This window comes from Saccopteryx leptura, chromosome 7 (genome assembly GCF_036850995.1).
Source record: "Saccopteryx leptura isolate mSacLep1 chromosome 7, mSacLep1_pri_phased_curated, whole genome shotgun sequence".
In the NCBI taxonomy this organism is placed as follows: domain Eukaryota; kingdom Metazoa; phylum Chordata; class Mammalia; order Chiroptera; family Emballonuridae; genus Saccopteryx; species Saccopteryx leptura.
Window position 1 is genome coordinate 120931306 of NC_089509.1, and position 22565 is coordinate 120953870.

General features: G+C 59.3%; 1 protein-coding gene across 2 annotated transcripts; it reads left to right on the forward strand.

The window, feature by feature from the left end:
• Window positions 1–870: 870 nt before the first annotated feature.
• On the forward strand, window positions 871–21758 carry PPP1R7 (protein phosphatase 1 regulatory subunit 7). 2 transcript variants are annotated; one of them, XM_066345812.1, is made up of 10 exons: window positions 871–980; window positions 5192–5320; window positions 8919–8971; window positions 10053–10118; window positions 10692–10822; window positions 11508–11670; window positions 13130–13246; window positions 14584–14778; window positions 18617–18703; window positions 20810–21758. In XM_066345812.1, exons 1-10 carry the CDS (start codon window positions 929–931, stop codon window positions 20984–20986), a joined length of 1170 nt encoding a protein of 389 aa, XP_066201909.1. In that variant the 5' UTR covers window positions 871–928; the 3' UTR covers window positions 20987–21758. The 2 variants fall into 2 exon arrangements, with proteins under 2 accessions (XP_066201909.1, XP_066201910.1); XM_066345813.1 differs by having other exon boundaries at window positions 14674–14778.
• Window positions 21759–22565: the final 807 nt, after the last annotated feature.

The following is a 22565-nucleotide window of genomic DNA, read 5'->3' on the forward strand; positions in this document are numbered from 1 at the left end:
CCGACACCTTGGCGGGGCACCACTGCTTCACCTCCCGCCGCGAGGAAGCCGGTCTTCGCCGCCCTACCGGCCAATCGCAGAGCAACTCGCGCCGATTGACAGACCCAATAGTCCAACCACTGGCGCCCCGTGGGCGGGACTCAGCGAGCTCAAATGGGAAAGCCCGCGCTAACGGTTGCTAAGGACGCATTGGTCTCCTACGGCGCCTCCGAGGAGCCAAAAAGAACGGCGCCTCCGCCAGCACGGTCCGGCCAACACTGGCTCCTCCCCGGTTTCAGAATGGAGACGGGTGAGCAGCGTGGAGTTCGCCTTTCGGCTGTCTCGCCCGGGAGGTGGGAGCTGCGGGAGCGGCTACCTCACGGGGCAGGCGCGCCCGCAGGGCCGAGTCCACAAGAGCTGCAGCGTCTGCCATGGGCTAGGTCGGCGTCCGGGGTGCTGACCGGGTCTCCCAGCACCTGCTCTGGGAGTTAAGTGGAGGCGGCCCCTTTGCATGGGCTAAATCCGCGCAGCAACGCTGGGACTGAGTCGGTCCATTGTGCAGACGCGGCCGATGAGGCCCGAAGGTCCGCACTTTGCGGCCCCACGTAGAGATCCGCTACGAGCCAGCTCATCTCCCAGGTTTTCCTCTCCATTCGCCTACAGCCACGGCTCCGTGCCTGCACCCCGCCAGTCCCTGCCCTCTTCCCGGCTCCTCGCCTCGTGACGCCTCCGGACGTTCTTAAATTACCTGCCCGGGGGAGGTGAAGCGGGAGCCCTCGGGAGGGGGGTGGACTACAACTCCCATGAGGGGCTGGGGCCACGCAGGCGCGTCAAGGTTCAGCCCCCCTCTTTCATTGGGATTCCATTGGCTGGGCTGCTGTGAACTGGGAGCCCTGATTGGCTTAGGGGTCTGAGGCGACAGATTCCGGAAAGGGAAAGAGCAGCCAACATGGCGGCGGAGCGAGGCTCGGGCGAGCAACAGTCGCAGGAGATGATGGAGGGTGAGTACCCCTGCGGGGCGGCAGCCGAAGGGGCCGGCGGACGGGGGTTGGAGGGCGGAGAGGGGCAGCCCGCACCAGCCTTGTCTGAGAGACATGGGGCGGCCGGCCGCGGCACCTGACAGCTTGCCAGCCGGCTCGGAGGGACTGGGGCAGCGGTGGCTCGAAAGGCGCGGACCCCGGGCGGAGCGGGGAGCGGCGACGCCAGTCGGGCCCGTGGAGATGCTGACCGCGCGGCGGTCCCGCAGCCCGGACGTCCGCCAGCCGGTAGGAGCCTCGCCCGGAACCTGGCCTGACCCGCGGGCTCGGTCCCCGGGCAGTGAACGGGCCAACGGGGCGGCCGTGGCTGAGGGTACTGGAGGCAGCGATGAGTCGTGGGGACGGGGGACGAGCGACCGAGAGAGTGTTGTGAACCCCGGGGCCCGTTTGCAAAGTTAACCCCACTGAACACTGACCTTCCGTGAGGCTCCTCCACTTTGTTGACAACAATGGCGTGCAGACCAGTGCCTGCGGTGCTGGACACACGTGCACACACGTGCCTGCGGTGCTGGACACACGTACACAACATACCTATGGCGTGCACACCGGTGCCTGCGGAGCTGGACACACATGCACAACACACCTATGGCGTGCACACCCGTGCCTGCGGTGCTGGACACACGTGCACAACATACTTATGGCGTGCAGACCTGTGCCTGCGGAGCTGGACACACGTGCACACACGTGCCTGCGGTGCTGGACACACGTACACAACATACCTATGGCGTGCAGACCTGTGCCTGCGGAGCTGGACACACGTGCACAACATACTTATGGCGTGCAGACCTGTGCCTGCGGAGCTGGACACACGTGCACACCGGTGCCTGCGGAGCTGGACACACATGCACAACACACCTATGGCGTGCACACCCGTGCCTGCGGTGCTGGACACACGTGCACAACATACTTATGGCGTGCAGACCTGTGCCTGCGGTGCTGGACACACGTGCACACACGTGCCTGTGGTGCTGGACACACGTACACAACATACCTATGGCGTGCACACCGGTGCCTGCGGAGCTGGACACACATGCACAACACACCTATGGCGTGCACACCAGTGCCTGCGGTTCTGCACACACGTGCACACACGCCTGCCCGCCAGTTGGCGCTCGGTTAGACCCGAGGGGCCCCAGGTGCTGTCTCACGGGGTGCACAGCGCTCGGAAGAGCAGCCACTGTCGCGCGTGTCAGCGCCGGGCAGGTGGCGGGAGAGAGCCGGCATGTTTGGGAGTGAGGGACGCACCGCCAAAGCCAGCCAGCTCCTCGTTGACCCTTAAAGGTTCAGCCAGGTTGGAGATAGAGGAAGGGAAAGATCAGAAGTCACTTCTGGCAAAGGAAACCGCACAGTCAAAGGCAAAGGGTGTGAAAGAGCATGGCCTGTTGGGAGGAGAGTTTGACCAAGGGTGACAGTCGTTTTAGTGGAGGGTGCAGAGTGCCAGAGAGGTCTGGGGAGGGGGTTCTTGGAGGGTCTTGGACTTTGAGACCCTTGGATCTTTTTAAGCGAGGCGATGCCTCTTCCTAGCCCCCTTTTTCCTTGTCCATCTCCCCACTCCTACCCCCACCCCAGCCATTTCCATGGCTTGGTAAATGGCAAACACAAAACCCAGCGTTTTTCTCTCTCCTGCCCCAGCCCATCCAACTCATCAAGTTCTGACACTTCTCCTTCCTTAAGATCTTCCAATTTTCAAACCTCTTCCATTCCCACTGCCAGTACCTTCAGCCAGCCCATTGTCCCCAATGCCCCAAAGTCTCCTGACACGCTGATCCTCTGTCCGGTGCCCCAGACCCTGCAGTTCTCAAGATAGAGTCCCAGGCTTCATGTTGGCCGCCATTCATTAGCTAAGCGCTTCCCACCCAGGGCTGAGCCTGCACTGTGGCGCTTGCTGTCCCTTAGCCTTGACCGCAGGGTGCCGGTGCCTGGGGGCACTGTCTTTCCTCGCTGTCCGAGAGTGGACTGCTCCTCTGAAACCTTCCAAAGCCAAAGTGGCATCAAGTGGAGAAGCAGTTATCTCAGGAGACGTCTTGCTGATGGATGTGCAGACATGGAGGCTTCGCACATGTGCAGACAGGATGGCAGCTTGATGCTGGAGGCTGGGTGTCGCCCTGGGGACGGAGCTGGCTGGTGCCGCTCTGGCTGGCTGGAGTTGGTGCTTCCTCTCTTAGGGCTCGCTGCAAAACAAGCAGACGCTACTTTTGTTTTTCACTTTTTTACATAAAAGAGAAAATCCTCTTTGGAGTTCTTTCATTAGTGGAAGCAGGTATTGATGTCTTTCTTTTTTAAAAAATTATGTAGTATAAAGTGAATTTTCAGGAAGCAGGGGATACCTATTATTAGTTAAATGTATACTTTTATTTATTAAAAACTGACAGTTTTTGTGCTTTTTCTGATTTAATTGTGAGCAACTTTGAGATCTGGTTGCTATACGGGCTCCCGTCTGCAGTTCTGGAGGCTGGGGTTTGGAAAAGGAAGTCACTTGCTGAACTGGGCTACTCGGGGTTAGATGCAGACTCGGGAAGAGCTGTTGGCATTCCAGAAGTTTTTGGAGTCAGAGATTAGACTTGGACTTTAGAATCAGATCAGGTTCTCTGGCAGTGGAGAGTAGATTAGACAGGGTCAGACAGGACTGAGAGACCATTTAGGAGGCCTGGCAGGAGCCCCGGCCACAGGTGATGCGTAGCTGCTGAGGCAGTTGCTGGGGGCAGGGAAGAGGAGCGGATCTGGAGGCGTGGAGGTGGCATTTATGAGGACGTGTTTTGTCCAGCAGTCCTTTCCTGGGTGCTTCTTCACTAGGCCAGTGGGGGATACGAGATGAAACAGACTGTCTTCCCCCCTGTAGTGAAGCCGGGATCAGGAGTAAAAAGTCTCTCATTGTGGTTGTAATTCCAAGTGTGGTGTTGGTGCTTCGGGACTTCGAGACAGACTTCCAAAAGAGGTCATGAGGAGTTCGGAGAAAGGAACGCGATTTGACAGTTTTACCAGTGAATTTTTACCAGTCTGCCACATCTAATCATTGTCTTATTTATTAATTCAAAAAGTATTTAAGGCCCTGGCCGGTTGGCTCAGCGGTAGAGCATCGGCCTGGCGTGCGGGGGATCCGGGTTCGATTCCCGGCCAGGGCACATAGGGGAAGCGCCCATTTGCTTCTCCACCCCCACCCCCTCCTTCCTCTCTGTCTCTCTCTTCCCCTCCCGCAGCCGAGGCTCCATTGGAGCAAGGATAGCCCGGGCGCTGGGGATGGCTCCTTGGCCTCTGCCCCAGGCACTAGAATGGCTCTGGTTGCAACAGAGCAACGCCCCAGATGGGCAGAGCATCGCCCCCTGGTGGGCAGAGCGTCACCCCTGGTGGGCGTGCCGGGTGGATCCCGGTCGGGCGCATGCGGGAGTCTGTCTGACTGTCTCTCCCCGTTTCCAGCTTCAGAAAAATACAAAAAAAAAAAAAAAGTATTTATTTACCAGCTGTCCAAAGATTTGAGCTGGCCGGAGTCACCATGTCCTCGTGGTTAGCGCCCGTGACCTTCACGTGGGGCAGTTGGCACTATTGGCTGTCTTCTCTTTTTCATTAGAGCTTCTCGCCCACAGTCTGATTTGAGTTAGTCTTGATTTCTTTCAGAACGTGGGCCTGTGAACTGGGCTGGTTTTCTTGGCCAAATGGATAGTGGAGCGTGCATGAAGGTATGTGGCGGAAGGGTCAGAGTGTCCCCTATGTGCGGATATACAGGCTCCACCGCGTGTCAGCGTCAGCGCACTTAGCACAACAGCCCAGGGCTTTCAGAAAACCTGGCGACTCTGCAGGAGCTCCTTGAGGCAGGAACCGTGCGATGCTCACCTTCACGCCCACACGGCCTCCCTGCCCCTGCCTGACCACGCCCAGATGGGGCCTGGCACCTGGGAGACACTCAGATGGTCAGATGGGGCCTGGCACCTGGGAGACACTCAGATGGTCAGATGGGGCCTGGCACCTGGGAGACACTCAGATGGTCAGATGGGGCCTGGCACCTGGGAGACACTCAGATGGTCAGATGGGGCCTGGCACCTGGGAGACACTCAGATGGTCATCGGACCAAGTTAAATGTAGATGAAGTCATTCTGATGTACAGCTCGTGTCGGTCTGTCACGTGTGCTGCGGCGAGAACCTGACGTGGACGGGGTTCTCACGGATCTGTGTGGGTTCAGTTGACAGGCGGGTGGAGTCTGAAGACTCGGGCGATGAAGAGGCGAAGAAGCCGAGCAGCAGCCTGGCAGCGGACCTCAGCACGCAGAGCCTGAAGGACGGAGAGGAGCGGGGGGGAGAGGACCCACCAGGTACCGGCCCAGTTAGGAACCTTGACCACGACGGGGGTGGGCATGGGCAGTGTCACACGCCATCTGTCCCCCGCTTCCCAGAGTGCGGTGAGTGTCGTCCGGGGAGGACCGCTGTGCTGGGTGTGGTCTGCGGGGCAGCCCGGGAGCCCTCGGCAGGCTGGAAGCAGAGGTCACTCGCGGGCAGGCTGTGCTTCTCTAATTCCACTGAAGACAAACTCGGATAATAGCCTTGGTCCTAGTGTGTCGCCTGAAACAAAACCAGAACATTTCATTAACCGTATGTTCAGAAGGAGACCCTTGCGGTCAACATTAAGGATCACTCCTGCCGTAGCAATACAGGCTGCTCTCAGAGTAGCACGTTTAACATCTCGGAGGGGTCATTTCTGAGTTTCTCCTCACCACGTCTATAGCCTGGGGCTGGACGTCGTAGTGGCCTGTGTGTTGGGAAAGTCACCTCATGTGGGCAGTGTCCCCGTGGCCTCCGGTTGCTTTCGTGGATAACAAGAACAACAAAGTGAATTTGGTGGCAGGTGGGTTCCTCGGCTCCCCAGCCATCATCTCAGCCCAGTCACCTGTTGCTTAGAAAACCAGTTTATATTGAAAAGAGTGAGAGTAGAAACCATATGAACAGACGGAAAGATGTCCAAGATGTATTATTAGTTGGAAAAAGCAAATTTCCAAACAGTATGCATGTTAAGATCTTGTTTTTATTTACAGAATATTAATGATATGCAGTTGTACCCACTGAAGAGAGAAAACACACCAGCTGTTGACATTGTTTTTGAACAGCAACTTGTTGACGGTCTTGTACCTCCTGTGTTTCTAGATTTGGGTACCATGTAAGGACATTTAAGATAGTGATCATACGTTACCCTTCTAGTAATAAAAACAACAAATTTATAAAAGCCAAAACAAATTTTTAAAGCAGCATTATCCTCTTTGTGCCTGTGATTGTGACTGGTAACTATAGCAACATAATTTTAAGGCAAAGGAGATTACCATAAAAGCACCAGTCACATCTCAGAACTGTGGAGTCGATATTCTGCAGGTGACGTGGGTAGGATAAGCACACGGCAGTGACAGGAAAGCTTTCGTTGCTGTCTGAGGCCCAGAGAGCCAGACAGGTGGGGTCATTGCCTGTCCTCACACACGACCACCTGCTGTTTGTGCTGGGCTGGGGAGTTGATGGAGCCCTGTCATGGGCTTCCTCCCCCTGGCTCATAAGCACAGGTTCGCCATGACTCGCCCGTCAAGGGCACACGGCGCCAAAGGGGCACAGCTGGATTTGAGCCCCATTGTCTAAACCCAGACTGCTGATCAGACGTTCTGGAAATACTCATTTTTGTAAGTCCTTAGAGAAACCAGGACTTGCTCATACCTGTATTTAAATCTTAAGTTCAAATAAAACGATTTCAAACAGTCACTGTTCCCTTTTACTTATTTTCCCTGGGACACCAGAAGGTGTGGTCAGTCAGTGCATCGTATATTCAGAGAGGTGTTCTGGCTGGGCAGGCGTCCCCAAACTACGGCCCGCTGGCCACATGCAGCCCCCTGAGGCCATTTATCCGGCCCCCCACCGCACTTCCGGAAGGGCCACCTCTTTCATTGGTGGTCAATGAGAGGAGCACTGTATGTGGCGGCCCTCCAACGGTCTGAGGGACAGTGAACTGGCCCTCTGTGTAAAAAGTTTGGGGACCCCTGTGTCAGAGGTTAAGCTGACCTTTCTGGGGCCTGTCCGGTGCTGGATGGATTACAGACAGACCCCATTAAGCCGCGTGGTCACGTGTCCTGAGGAGCCCGGGACAGCCCGTTTCCAGTGCTGGCCCAGTGTGACTGCCTGTGGTGCCCCTTGGACTGAAGCGTCCTGGTTTGGACATGAGTGGCCGGTGTGCCACGCCTCCCAGGCACAGCCCCGTCTCGGCTTCCTGGGCCCTGATGTCGAACTTAGGCTGCCTTGGAGGGGACAGGTAACTTGGGACCCTCTCTTGGTTTCGCCCAACTTATTTTACGTGATTCTTAGATTGGTGATCTCCCATAGAGCCGCGGGTAAGGTGCGTGGGTGAGCGTTCACTTTGTCCAGCCACCGTAGACCGTCCTGGATGGAGAAGGCAGAGTGAGAAGACTGGGAAGTGAATCCACTCGTGTGGGGCCAGTACTTGCTGACTGAGCTGGGGCTCTGTCGTCAGGTGCGCCCCCTGCGGCCTCCTGTCCAGGGCCCGGCGGACGGGCGTGTGGGCTGCCGACGGTCGGCAGGCTGGGTGCTGCACTCAGCTTGTTGTGGGGAAGAAGCTGCAGTGGGAGCCAGGCCAGGCGGCAGTGACCAGTGCACGGGAAACGGGCCGGAGACGTGCTGTCAGGCCACCCAGCCCCAGCAGACACCTGCGGGAGAAGTGCTGCCCCCTCAGTATGTGGCCCTTGGGCCCTAATTCGAGCAGAACTCACTCAATGGGAGAAGAAATCATAAGACAGTTGGTGAAGTCAAGGAACTATTGTTACTCTTTTTAAGAGTTTAACTCTTTTAGCCTGACCAGGCGGTGGCGCAGTGGATAGAGCGTCGGACTGGGATGCTGAGGACCCAAGTTCGGGACCCCGAGGTCGCCGGCTTGAGCGCGGGCTCATCTGGTTTGAGCAAAAAGCTCACCAGTTTGGACCCAAGGTCGCTGGCTCGGGCAAGGGGTTACTCGGTCTGCTGAAGGCCTGCAGTCAGGGCACATATGAGAAAGCAATCAATGAACGACTAGGGTGTTGTAATACGCAACGAAAAACTAATGATTGATGCTTCTCATCTCTCTCTCTTTCTGTCCGTCTGTCCCTATCTATCCCTCTCTCTGACTCTCTCTCTGTCTCTGTAAAAAAAAAAAAAAAAAAAAAAAAGAGTTTAACTCTTTTAAACACAAATGCTGAAATGGGGTCAGATGACATGAGGAGAGGGGGCTGCTAGTTCAAGGCTGTGCACTCCTCAGCGAGAGGGGTCCTTGCAGCCCCCCTTGGTCGGATGTGCCAGGAGTCTGAGACCTGGCCTGGGGGGCGGAGGTCCTCCGCTAGGGTCGAGAGTGCGTTTGAGGTATTCTGCAGTCTGATCCTGTCTGCTGAGCCCAGCTTCCTTCCATTTGGTCTTTGCAGAGAAGTGTTTATAGTGTTTCAGAAAGTGTAGGGTCACTTTCAAAAGCAATTGAAAGCACTTCCCAGAACATCTGGTATGCCCAGCGCGGTCTGTAGTCAAATGGCCTGATTCATTGCCACACACGGGAGCGTGAGCCGCTGCCAGTTCTGCAGCTCTGGGCGTGGTCCCCAGAAGTGGACGGCCAGCAGCCTCACTCACGCTCCTTTGTCCGACAGCCTCAGACCACGGTGTCTTTGGAGACCTTTGCCAGTAGCTGCACTCAGGAAGCCCCGAGGGCTTGAAGGGTGAGCACTGTTGGAGCAGGGTGTTAATTAGCCTTCCCTGTCACCGGTCCTCCAGATGTCACCTGTTGGTGTCCCTTCTGCATTGGACTCCCCTCTCTGAGCCTGCAGGCCAGCTCATCGCCAGGGCTGGGCTGCTGCCTCCTACGAACGGGGGCTCTGAACGGGCTCTTTTTTCCTCTCATTTTCTCAGAGCAAGAGCTGCCTGTGGACATGGAGACCATCAACCTGGACCGAGACGCAGAGGTGAGGCTGCCTGCGCGGCCCAGCCTCGGGCGTGGTGGCGGGCCACTCTGACCACCAGGTTATCCTTTATGAAAGGGCCAGGTGGTAAGGGGTTGCTCAGAGGAGGACGTACATCTGAGCCTGCCTTGGTTAGATCAGAGGCCTTGGGTTCTCGTTTTTAACAGCAGTGATTGAAATCCCACTTCTGTTTAACTGTGTGGCAGATGAAATGCCTTTGACTTATAAATGACTTGAGTCCAGCGATTACTTGTAAATGTGAGACTCTAACATCCCATCTGAAAAGCAGTGAGAATGCAGGGCGTGTGGAGACCTGCCGGGAGGGGAGGCCTCCTCTGCGGAACAGCCAGCGTGGGGCTGTGGCGGTGACGTGGGCAGCGCCTCTCCTCACAGCTTGTCAGTGCTCGGGGAAGGTTTTAGATGCTGCTCACCTAGAGGGTTGGTTTTACATAAAATGATAATAGATCATAGCTAAACCCATGAGCATCTTGAAGTTCACCTCGGTGTCACTGTCACCTGTCTGCGCCACCTCCCCTGTGACACTGGCTCAGCGGTTCTCCTCACCCTGCCCCCCCTCTATACCCTGCCCCCCCTCTATACCCTGCCCCCCCTCTATACCCTGCCCCCCCTCTATACCCTGCCCCCTCTATACCCTGCCCCCCCTCTATACCCGGCCCTCCCTCTATACCCTGCCCCCCTCTATACCCTGCCCCCCCTCTATACCCTGCCCCCCCTTTATACCCTGCCCCCCCTATACCCTGCCCCCCCTCTATACCCTGCCCCCCCTCTATACCCTGCCCCCCCTCTATACCCTGCCCCCCTCTATACCCTGCCCCCCTCTATACCCTGCCCCCCTCTATACCCTGCCCCCCTCTATACCCTGCCCCCCCTCTATACCCTGCCCCCCCTATACCCTGCCCCCCCTCTATACCCTGCCCCCCCTCTATACCCTGCCCCCCCTCTATACCCTGCCCCCCCTCTATACCCTGCCCCCCCTCTATACCTGGCAGCTCTGTTTTGGCTCCGGCCGTGGGAAGCAGGCCTCCTACGCTCCTGCAGCTAGCTCGAGCTCTCTCTGTTTCAGGATGTTGACTTGAATCACTTCCGCATCGGAAAGATTGAAGGATTTGAGGTTCTGAAGAAAGTGAAGGTGAGCGGAGGTCTGTCCTTTTACGTGAGGTGATTCTGTGACCGTCCAGAGTCGTCCTAACACAGGACATAGATTATAGATTATAGATTATAGATTAGCTCGTAACTGAGACTCGCTGAGTCATCAGAGCCCCACGGGAGGGGCAGGCCTGCATCAGGAGCCCGTCGGGCACCTTGGACCTGAGCGGGACAGGTTTGCAGAGCAGTGTGGGGGCCGCGACTCAGACCCCCGGCTGCCCGTGGAGCGTCAGGTCAGGGCCTGGCCACTGCTAAGCACACACCAGACTGGACGGTCCTACTCCCCTGAGTTCAATTTGTTTTTCAAGATTGAGCCCAAGGGCTCACTCTGCCAGGAAACTGACCAAGGCCTCACCACATCCGCTCAGTGCGGGACCTGGCTGCAGCCTCCCTGTGGGGTCAGCCTTCTTCCCCACGTCAGCCCTTTCCAGAAAACAGCAGGAGAATGACAGCCAGCTCCCCCGCCAACCGCCCAGCTTGCCCACATTCCCGTAGGCAGCTGGCCCCTCGTGACCCCGCCTGTTGCCCAGGTCAAGTGTCCTTTTCCTCCCCCCAGACTCTGTGCCTCCGTCAGAACCTGATCAAGTGCATCGAGAACCTGGAGGAGCTGCACACCCTCCGAGAGCTGGACCTCTATGACAACCAGATCAAGAGGATCGAGAATCTGGACTCGCTGACAGAGCTGGAGTGAGTCCCAAGGCCCAGGGACGACCAAGGGGCTGGCTGGTGTCCCTAGAACAACAGCCTGTGCCCTGGAGAGGCCACCTCTGCCATCGGGTCCTGCCCTGCCCCGGCTCCCTAGGTGCAGAGGCTTGTCCGTCCCGGCCTGCAGATTAGCCTCTGGGTGGCGGCTGCTGGCTGGGCCCTCGGGACTGTGAACCTGCCCGTGGCACAGTGCGGTGGGGATGCCCCCGAGGCAGTTACAGTCTGAGTTGCTCGTTTAAAAAATGAATTGTTTTGGCTCTGGCCGATTGGCTCAGCGGTAGAGCGTCGGCCTGGCGTGCGGGGGACCCAGGTTCGATTCCCGGCCAGGGCACATAGGAGAAGCGCCCATTTGCTTCTCCACCCCCACCCCCTCCTTCCTCTCTGTCTCTCTCTTCCCCTCCCGCAGCCAAGGCTCCATTGGAGCAAAGATGGCCCGGGCGCTGGGGATGGCTCCTTGGCCTCTGCCCCAGGCGCTAGAGTGGCTCTGGTCGTGGCAGAGCCCCGACCTGGTGGGCAGAGCGTCGCCCCTTGTGGGCGTGCCGGGTGGATCCCAGTCGGGCGCATGCGGAAGTCTGTCTGACTGTCTCTCCCCGTTTCCAGCTTCAGAAAAATACAAAAAAAAAAAAACCAAAAAAAAAAAAAAAATGAATTGTTTTGCTTGTTCCAGGATTCTAGATATTTCTTTTAATCTACTGAGAAGCATCGAAGGCGTTGACAAGTTGACACAGCTGAAGAAGCTCTTCTTGGTCAACAACAAAATCAGTAAAATCGAGAATCTGAGCACCTTGCATCAGCTGCAGATGCTGGAGCTGGGCTCCAACCGCATCCGGGTAGGTGCGGACTCGCGGCTCCCACGCTCTGTGGGTCAGGCCGTCAGTGCGCCCGTGTGTCCAGGGGCGTGGACCAGCCTCGGGGCAGGCGGGTGTCACGTGAGCTCCGTCCCAGCTGTGAGCCAAACTCAGCACACCCTCCGGCCACACTGCTGGAGGCAGACGGATCGTCCCCAGATGCTTTGCGAGTGCACCGGTGGTTGTGTTTCTGGCCACCCTGCCTGACATGAGCGTGTGACAAGCAGAGGCCGACAGCAGCCGACCTCCACCAGCCACGGGAAGCTGGGCTGCGTGAGACCCTGCCGCCTGCCGGGAGCGTAGTGCCATGGAGAGAAGGGCTGGGAGAGCAGTCTAGTTCCCAGAGAAGCTGGCGGTCCTTCCCCAGCTGACCCACCAGCCCTGGGAAGAGCTGGACAAGGGACCCTGGGCGGGACTGCAGAGGAGACATGGCAGGGTTAGGGACAGGGACAGCCAGCAAAGAAGAGGCAGTCAGGACAGAGGTGAGGCCATGGGCCACTCAGGTGTCCCTGAGCACTCTTCCCTTCCAGCCACGTGGGAAGTGGCACTCTTGTGGCTTTGGAAGTTTGCAGCAGACAGGGGTTAGTTGGCTTGGTCCTTGAGACCTGGGCAGGACACAAACCAAAGAGGTGGTTTTGACGAGGCCCCCTCGTGACACTGTTAGTGGTCATGTGGCCGCAGACAAGAAAGCACACTTGGAACTAGAGAACAGCCAGGTGTCGTGTTCTCTCAAGTGTCTGCATGTTCCAGGGGCATGGTGGCTCATCACAAGTCACCACAGTGAAGGGTGCCCTCCCCATCGACCTCCATCCTCACAGACCCCCAGCCAGGTCCTGCTGGGGTGGGCATACGAGCTCACCCTGTGCCCGTGCTGGGGTCCCCACCGTGTGAGCATGCGCTTACTCTGGGCACTTCCCATCTGCTGGGAGGTTAACAGCTTGTTCCGCAAGGGCTGTGGGTGCTGAGGGTGGAACAGCACTGTGGTCAGTGCACATTCACTCAGCCACCAGCTGTGCCCAGACGCAGCAGTCAGGACCAGAGCGGGAGGACGAGCCGGGCTGTGGGGACGAGGAGGGCACAGCCGGGGTCCCGCCTGGGCTGCTTGCTTCTGGGGAGACCGAGGCTCTTGGGCATGCACTGTAGCAGACCCACACAGACTAACAGAACGATGTCAGCTCGAGCTGGGAGGACTTGACAAACCTCATCCCTGGGTTTTTAAATTGTCCCCAGAACCCTGGAGGTTGGCAGTGAGCCCGAGACAAGGCCTCAGACCCTCCACCTGTCTCAGTTTTTTTCCTTCTGTACTTTCAAGTGAGATGTCACTGGAAAGTGTCCAGAGTGGGACAGTAACCTGCCCGAGGCCAAGTCCAGAGAGCATGGTCTCCTGCCCTGGGGAGCAGGTGGCCACGCCACACCCACTGCCCCCCTGTCCTTTCCACAGGCCATCGAGAATATCGACACATTAACCAGCTTGGAGAGTTTGTTTTTGGGGAAAAACAAGATCACTAAACTTCAGAACCTGGACGCACTCTCCAACCTGACAGTCCTCAGTATGCAGGTATGCCCCCCCCCAGCTTCATGGTGTGGCCCCCCAGGCAGGTACGCCCCCCCCTGCTTCATGGTGTGGCCCCCCAGGCAGGTACGCCCCCCCCCCAGCTTCATGGTGTGGCCCCCCAGGCAGGTACGCCCCCCCCCTGCTTCATGGTGTGGCCCCCCAGGCAGGTACGCCCCCCCCCCCGCTTCATGGTGTGGCCCCCCAGGCAGGTACGGCCCCCCAGCTTCATAGTGTGGCCCCCCCAGGCAGGTACGGCCCCTGAGGTCATGGTGTGGCCCCCCCAGGCAGGTACGGCCCCAGCTTCATGGTGTGGCCCCCCCCCCGAGGCAGGTGCGGCCCCAGCTTCAGGGTGTGGCCCCCCCAGGCAGGTGCGGCCCCCCCAGGCAGGTACGGCCCCCCAGCTTCATAGTGTGGCCCCCCCAGGCAGGTACGGCCCCTGAGGTCATGGTGTGGCCCCCCAGGCAGGTACGGCCCCAGCTTCATGGTGTGGCCCCCCCCAGTCAGGTGCGGCCCCAGCTTCAGGGTGTGGCCCCCCCAGGCAGGTACGGCCCCTGAGGTCATGGCGTGGCCCCCCCAGGCAGGTACGGCCCCAGCTTCAGGGTGTGGCCCCCCCAGGCAGGTACGGCCCATGAGGTCATGGTGGTCAGGCCCCCCCAGGCAGGTGCGGCCCCAGCTTCATGGTGTGGCCCCCCCAGCCCCCGCAGGGCCTTCTCGGCCTGGCTGAGCCAGAGCTGCCGCTCCTGCCCGTGGGGGCATGTCATCACGAGCAGCCGAAGCGGTCGAGGTCACATGTACACGCAGCCGTGTGCACACCCACGTCAGATGGGCATCTCCTCGTTTAGGGCCACGTTCCTTTTCCTGGTGAAAGTCCCAGGTGGTTCTTAGGCGAAGGGATGTCTCTAGAAGGATAAGTTTGTCACAATGCTCCTAACGCGTCCTGCTCAGTGGTTACACGCGATTCCTTCTGTCCACATGGGGACTCTTAGCAGCTGAGTACTGCCAGGCTTACGCTCCTTTTTGTCAGGAGCCAGTGAGTGGAATCAGACCCTGCAGGCGGGTGTGGTGGGTGGTCTGACTGCAGGGCCTGGCGAGGTAGAGCCTTATACTCTAATTTGAGTTACAAGATATCTTGAAGGAAGTGAGAATCTACTTTAAAATATTCAGTGATTTTGACTGTTGAATTACTAATTGAGGTAGATCTTCCCCAAGCGCACCCAAAAACAGTAAGATTTTTGCACAAAAGCTTTTGGCCCTCATGCATGAATTGTAGCCCTGGACAACAGACTGGAAATGTTGACCTTTTTTTTCTCTGCATAAGCCCCATTCTGGCCCGTTTTCAGTGGAATGCCCAACTGTCCAGATTCTCCAACGAGAGGAACCTCTTTTCTAAAAGCTGTTTTGTCTCGCACCCCACACACTGCCCCTCCCAGAGCAACCGGCTGACCAAGATGGAGGGCCTGCAGAGCCTGGTCAACCTGCGGGAGCTCTACCTGAGCCACAACGGCATCGAGGTCATCGAAGGCCTGGAGAACAACGTAAGGCGTCCTCTGGTCCGTCCGGGGGCGGGCACAGGGCTGAGCGGCCGGCGGGGGGCCAGCAGCACTCTGGGGGCGGGGGCCAGAGCACTCTGGGGGCGGGCACAGGGCTGGGCGGCCGGCGGGGGGCCAGCAGCACTCTGGGGGCGGGGGCCAGAGCACTCTGGGGGCGGGCACGGGGCGGAGCGACCGGCGGGGGCCAGCAGCACCCTGGCCTCCAGGGCTGTTCTTCAGTGGACACCGCCCTGGAGGCTTCTGTGGAGACATCCAGTCCTGCAGACAAGGGGCCGTCCTCACCAGGACGTTCCGGGCCCCGAGTGAGCTCTGAGCAGGCGCGTCACACCACAGCCAGTGTGTCCCCTCAGCACGGGCGTCGGGGCCTCGCGGAGACAGCGCTCACTGCACGGTGCCCAGCAGCTCTGGGAGTGTTTGCACGGGTCTAAGACACAGTCCCTGCCTGCTCGTACATCCTCTCCTGTGCCAGCCCCTGTGCCCCCCACACCCTGTGCCCCATACCAGCCCCTGTGCCCCGTACACCCTGTGCTCTGTACACCCTGTGCCCCATACCAGCCCCTGTGCCCCCCACACCCTGTGCCCCATACCAGCCCCTGTGCCCCGTACACCCTGTGCCCCATACCAGCCCCTGTGCCCCACACACCCTGTACCCCATACCTGCTCCTGTGACCCACACACACCCTGTACCCCATACCAGCCCCTGTGCCCCCACACACCCTGTACCCCATACCTGCTCCTGTGCCCCACACACACCCTGTACCCCATACCTGCTCCTGGGCCCCCACACACCCTGTGCCCCATACCAGCTCCTGTGCCCCCACACACCCTGTGCCCCATACCTGCTCCTGTGCCCCACACACACCCTGTACCCCATACCTGCTCCTGTGCCCCATACCAGCCCCTGTGCCCCCACACACCCTGTACCCCATACCAGCTCCTGTACCCCATACCAGCTCCTATGCCCCATACCAGCCCCTGTGCCCCCACACACCCTGTACCCCATACCAGCCCCTGTGCCCCCACACACCCTGTACCCCATACCTGCTCCTATGCCCCACACACACCCTGTACCCCATACCAGCTCCTGTGCCCCCACACACCCTGTGCCCCATACCAGCTCCTGTGCCCCCACACACCCTGTACCCCATACCAGCTCCTGTGCCCCCACACACACCCTGTACCCCATACCAGCTCCTGTGCCCCCACACACCCTGTGCCCCATACCAGCCCCTGTGCCCCCACACACCCTGTACCCCATACCTGCTCCTGGGCCCACACACACCCTGTACCCCATACCAGCCCCTGTGCCCCCACACACCCTGTGCCCCATACCTACTCCTATGCCCCACACACCCTGTACCCCATACCTGCTCCTGTGCCCCCATACACCCTGTACCCCATACCTGCTCCTGTGCCCCACACACCCTGTGCCCCATACCTGCTCCTGTGCCCCCCACACACCCTGTACCCCATACCTGCTCCTGTGCCCCACACACCCTGTGCCCCATACCAGCCCCTGTGCCCCCACACACACCCTGTACCCCATACCTGCTCCTGGGCCCACACACACCCTGTACCCCATACCTGCTCCTGTGCCCCCACACACCCTGTACCCCATACCTGCTCCTGTGCCCCCACACATCCTGTACCCCATACCAGCCCCTGTGCCCCCCATACACCCTGTGCCCCATACCTGCTCCTGTGCCCCCACACACCCTGCACCCCGTACCTGCTCGTACACACCCGGTAGCCCATACTTCAGGGGCCAGAAGACTTGGCAGCTGGCCGTCTCCTGCCCTCTCCTGGCCACTGCACTTCTCGGCCTGCAGGGGCCACAAGGACAGCTTGTCTCAGCTGCCCAGAACGAGTGGCTCCACAGTCACTCCTGCAGGTCACCACCCCTAGTGAGGACAGGCCTGTGCACTCCCTCCCTCCCCCCTCCCTGCCGGCCTGCTCCTGCTCCTGCTCCTGCTCCACCCAGGAGGCCTTGGTGCTCGGCCATGGCAACAGCAGGCAGGCTGTGCTCACTGGAGGCCCAGGCCGAGGAGCCCACCCATGCCTGTGGGGGCAGCAGGTCCTGCCTCCCACGCGGACACCCCCGAGGAGCGAGTCAAGTGTGGGCCCAGCGGGAGCAGTGAGAGGGTGGGGCTCCCAGGCCTCCGTACAAGGGACACATACAGTTGTGGCTCTAAGGTAGTTGGGGGCCTTGCACATTCGTCCTGATCACACGGCTGTTTCCTCCGGGGCCTTGTCAGCAGTGGCCCGATGCTCACCTGTGCTTGCTTCTGCACGTTAGCTCCTCACTCAGCTGACATGCATGTGGTGGCAGGTGAGGCAGTGAATGTATCCCTTTCCCTGCTTGCTCTGAAAGCCCCTGGACGCTGCAGGCACGCTGGGCTAAGGACACACTGCAGCTCCACACTCTGACCTCTGGAGAGGGACTTGGCCAAGCCCATGCGGGTGGGACGCAGGTGGTGGGCCCGGCCCCCAAGTGGTCAGACACCTGAGGCAGCAGAGCTGCTGGCTGCGTGCGTTTGGCTGGTGGAGGGGTATTTTATTGTATTAGGACATTTAACTTTCCCTTGCACTCGGAGGGTTTGGAGTCAGATCTGGGGGGCAGGAGAGATGAGAGGAGGGACGTGGTCGGAGACAGTGGACGAAGCAGAGAGTGGCCCTGCTGCCGGGCTGAGCGGGCCCCGGTTTTAGGAAAGCCTGCCAGTTGGTTCGATCATACTTCAGCCGTGTGAGCTTTGACACTTGTTCTCACCGCTTCTGAGTGCTTTGTCCACTCGTGAAGCTGAGCTCTTATACAGTGTTTTTGGGCTTACTGATGACAGTAAGCGTGCGCTGGGCGTTCAGAACACAGGTCAGCGCACCGTGTCCTCTGCAGGGGTTCCACGCGGCTCTTCCCTCGGCTGTCAGTTCCAGGCTGGCCAGCCCCTCCTCCCTCAGTACCCCTCCTCCCCTGGACCAGCCCCTCCTCCCTCAGTGCCCCTCCTCCCCTGGACCAGCCCCTCCTCCCTCAGTGCCCCTCCTCCCTCAGTGCCCCTCCTCCCCTGGACCAGCCCCTCCTCCCTCAGTGCCCGGCTCCCCTGGACCAGCCCGGGCTCCTCGTTTCTCGATGAAGAGAGACACACTACTTTGAGTAGTGTCACACGCAGCCTCCCTGTGCTGTACGGCAGGGGTTCCCTGCCCTTCCTGAGACTGTTGTCTCACTGGTCCTTGTGGGCAGCTGTCTGGCAGCCCAGGGCTCGGCTCTGACAGAACCAGTATAGATCCCAGTGATGTCAAGAGCTGCGGGGTGGGCCCTGGCCGGTTGGCTCAGTGGTAGAGCATCGGCCTGGCGTGTGGAAGTCCCGGGTTCGATTCCCGGCCAGGGCACACAGGAGAAGCACCCATCTGCTTCTCCACCCCCCCCTCCTTCCTCTCTGTCTCTCTCTTCCCCTTCCGCAGCCGAGGCTCCATTGGAGCAAAGATGGCCCGGGTGCTGGGGATGGCTCCTTGGCCTCTGCCCCAGGCGCTAGAGTGGCTCTGGTCATGGCAGAGCGACACCCTGGAGGGGCAGAGCATCGCCCTCTGGTGGGCGTGCCGGGTGGATCCCGGTCGGGTGCATGCCGGGAGTCTGTCTGACTGTCTCTCCCCATTTCCAGCTTCAGAAAAATACAAAAAAAAAGCTGCGGGGTGCAGGGGCACTGCCCGCAGGTGCCAGCGTCCCCATCAGCATGCTCCTGTGAGGGCAGCAGGCCTGCCGCTGTAAGCTGTGTGCATGGCCACAGTCACTGGACCTGAAGTAACCAAGACAAACTTTATTTCCTCATTTTAGAACAAACTTACAATGTTGGACATCGCATCAAACAGAATCAAGAAGATTGAAAATATCAGCCATCTAACAGAGCTGCAGGAATTCTGGGTACGTCGAGCACCCCTAGGGTGGGTGGGGGTCATCATTATGGGTGTGAGGCTGCAGGCCTGGCCCTGGGCCTGTGTGGGCGACAGGGCGCACAGGGTGAGGGGTGTGGGCTGAGGCCGGGGTGCACGGGGCTGGTGGGGGCACTGGGCCTGTGGTGTCGGCGTCACCAGAACTTGTTAGAAATGTGGGTCTCCGTCCTCGCTGTACCTGATGGGCAGACTGACGCGAAGTCACCGCCGTGTGGGGTCCTGGCTGGCGTGGGGTGTGTGGGAGCGAGAGCTCGGTCTACAGGCTGAGGCCTGAGAAGGCCGGTGGCAGAGGCCCCAGCTTGGAGGAAATGAGTGGGTTTCCTTGGGGGTGACCCTGGAGTCTCCTCAGAGTCAGTCAGAAGAGAGACGGTGTCAGGAGTCTGGAGATCCCTCGGAACAGGTTGCAAAATGATGGCTCGGTTGTTGTCAGTGCCGGGATGCCAGGGGGGTTCTGAGCACGCCCACTGCTCGTCCCCAAGCTCCTGGCCTCCCGCCCGCCCCGTGTTGCTGTGAGTGCCGTCCTGGGCGCGTCCATTCTCACCGGATCTGCACACCGAGGCTAAGGCGTGGTTCTGCCTCATCCAGCCGTGCTGCGGACCTGCTGGCACCCTGTCTGCCTGCCTTTCACCAGGTGGCTCATGGGGGCAATGTCCCTTGCCCCTTATCAATAGCCCTGGGCCTCAGGGAGTGTCTGAAGTGGCACCAGAGCGTGTCAGGGAGGCTGGAACCAGACTGAGGTGGTGAAGGTGTGCTGGGTTGAACTCCGAGTCCTCAGGAGCCACAGGAGTCCGAGGCCCCTGTGCAGCCGCCCTGAGGGAGGCGTGGCTGCTGGAGGGCGAGACTGCTGGAGGGCGTGGCGCATCACCCGGGGTGTGGCTGCTGGAGGGCGTGGCTCTAGGCAGACCAGGGAACCCCAGAGACCAGACCAGAGACAGACCTGCGCCCAGGGGGTCCGGGGGCCTGGCAGAAGGTCTGGGGCACAGCTGACACTGAGGTGGTGTTTCTGAATTGGGGGGCTGCTGAGACAGGTAGTGACACCGGGCACCCTGGCTGCCCAGGAAGCAGGCCAGCTGGCGACTGTGGAGGCTGGAAGCACTGGGTGCTGTGACACAGGAACACAGTTTCTCAGGCCGCCAGACAGCGGACACAGGCAGAGCCTGCCTCTGGTGTCCGGACGGTTCTACCACCTGATGACCACAACAGCCTGGGAGGCAGGCGGCCGACACCTCACAGCTGAGGTGTCGGAGTCTAGTCGGGGGTGGTTGGCTGTGGGTGACGTTGAGAACATGTTTGTGCCTGACCAGGCGGTGGTGCAGTGGATAGAGCGTCGGACTGGGATGCGGAGGACCCAGGTTCGAGACCCCGAGGTCACCAGCTTGAGCCCGGGTTCATCTGGTTTGAGCAAAGCTCGAGCAAGGGGTCACTCAGTCTGCTGAAGGCCCACAGTCAAGGCACATATGAGAAAGCAATCAATGAACAACTAAGGTGTCACAATGAAAAACTGATGATTGATGCTTCTCATCTCTCTCTGTTCCTGCCTGTCTGTCCCTGTCTATCCCTCTCTCTGACTCTCTCTCTGTCTCTAAAAAAAAAAAAAGAGAACATGCTTGTAAGACTGTCTGAGAGGCAATGTCCTTAGGTTGAAGGGCCACGCAGAGCCGCCCTCAGAACCCGGACGGAGCGTAGACAGGAGGCCACAGGAGGGAGGGACAGAGCCTGCGCACGCCTGACGTGCTTGCTCTCCGTCTCACAAGTTCCTCTGTGTCATTTCTTTTCCTTATTTTTTCCTTTCTTCATTTATTTTTCTTTTTTTCCTTACTAAGTGTTTAAACTACAGTGAAACTGAGATACAGTCTTTGGCTGTCCTGTTAGTGAAGAGTCATGTGGAATGCGCTGGTGGCGGTCTGTGGTGCCCGGACACACCCAGGGGTGGCGGGGGGGGGGGGGGCATAGGGCTGCTCTGTTGTAAAGGAGGCTTTTCTAACATGTGTGCGCACATGTGTATCTGCACGTGTGTCTGCACGTGTATGGGTGTGTACATGTGTGTACATGCATGTGCGCATGTGTGTCCTCCCAGATGAATGACAACCTCCTCGAGAGCTGGAGCGACCTGGACGAGCTGCAGGGCGCCCGGCGCCTGGAGACCGTGTACCTGGAGCGGAACCCCCTGCAGAAGGACCCGCAGTACCGGCGCAAGGTGATGCTGGCGCTGCCCAGCGTGCGGCAGATCGACGCTGCCTTTGTCAGGTTCTGACCCGCCCGCACCTGCTCCCTCTCACGGACTTCCCGGCCACGGCTCTTGAACCCACCTGAAGTCGTCTGTCTCTGCGGCCACGCCCCGATGACAATAAAGAGGCCCTGCGTGATCACTGCCGTGTGTCCCGCCGCCCACCCCCTGAGAGGCGTTGCTGTCACCTGCACCACGCGATGCACCCTGGCTCTGTGTCCTCTCGGAGGGAGGTCGCCAGGGGTCACTGTGCTGCCAGGTGGGCGTCCGGGCACCTGCCCAGGGCCTGGAACCTGTCCGCCCAGAGGGTTCTAATCTTAGCCCAGTCAATGCCAGTGTTTAAAAAATATATACGAGGAGACAGAACGGTGGGTACAGGGTGGTGTGACCCTCAGCTGTCTGAAAGGGCAGGGGCCTGGGCAGGCCTTGCCCCTGCATGCACCCCTGCAGCCGTGTACCCACTGACAGGAGGCGGACCCGCCTGCAGCTCCTCAAAGACTGCCAAGAGCTCGCCTCTGACCACCTGCGGGGTCACCTCCACTGACCACCATTGTGTCAGTTCATGTTCTATCGAGTTTACCTCAACAGCCCGGTGTCTGAATTCAGTCCACACGGACCTTGTCCTCCTGGGGGGGTCTCCGATTTCCCCTCTGGGAGTGAGGACCCACATGTGGTCACCACAGGTCCCCCTGCTGCCCACCCTCAAGCACCCTGTCCAGTATAGGAGCCACGTGTGGCCACTCGTGGCTGGTGCGGTTCATGTTTAACTTCATTAAAATAAAGTGGAATTGAAAATCCAGTTTCTAGTTGCACTCAGCACATCCCAAGTGCTCAGTGCCACCTCTCGTGGGGACACCCCACCACCTGTCACGGGGCCTCCTGCCAGTGCTGCCCTCGGGCCTGCGGTGCAGCCGGGCACAGGCTGCCTGGGAGCTGGGACACGTCAGAGCCTGTGGTGCAGCGGTTGCCCATGGCCAGGGAGGCCGTAGGCCTGGACGTGGTGGCCTTAAGGTCGAAGGTCATGTCCAAGTCCTGACTTCAGTCTTTGCCAAAATGAACTGTGAGCTGACTGTGAGCGGCTCTTGAAAAGCAGTTTTGGGAAGGAAGCAGGTAGGCAAAGCGTGGCCCCTTGAGGTGTGACCCCAGCACTCTACCTTCGGCCAAACACCACCCCTGTGGGGACAAAGATGGCGGGAAGAGCTGAAGAAAGATTCGGGGGAGTGGGTCAGAAGCAGCCCCCGGGGCACACGCACCAGCGAGGCGTTCCCCCGACAGCGTGTCTGACGCAGCCTGCTGGGCTCTGCGGAGATGGAGCTGCTGGCGAGGTGCGAAGGGTGATCCCAGACCAGGTCGCTGTCCACATGTTCACTGAGTCTGGGCGTGAGAAGTGAAGGGAAGATCACACCAGTTCACGGTCTAGAAAAGGGAGCAACCAAGTTTGAGGGGAAACAGATGTTTAAAGGAGACACTTTAACAAAAATCAGTGGTGAGACATCCAACTCACAACTAAGAAAACGCCAAATCCTTCCAGCTGAGGATGGGGGAGGAGAAGCCAGCTGGGGCACTGTGGATGGTGCCAGGAGGGAAAGGCCACCCACTCATTCAG

What these genes read in the sequence shown, in the direction of transcription:
- PPP1R7 (XM_066345812.1), top strand. Translation starts at nt 929, where the DNA reads ATGGCGGCGGAGCGAGGCTCGGGCGAGCAACAGTCGCAGGAGATGATG. An exon ending in GGGGGGAGAGGACCCACCAG is followed by an intron (nt 5,321 to 8,918) that starts GTACCGGCCCAG and finishes TCATTTTCTCAG; the next exon opens with AGCAAGAGCTGCCTGTGGAC. An exon ending in ACCTGGACCGAGACGCAGAG is followed by an intron (nt 8,972 to 10,052) that starts GTGAGGCTGCCT and finishes TCTCTGTTTCAG; the next exon opens with GATGTTGACTTGAATCACTT.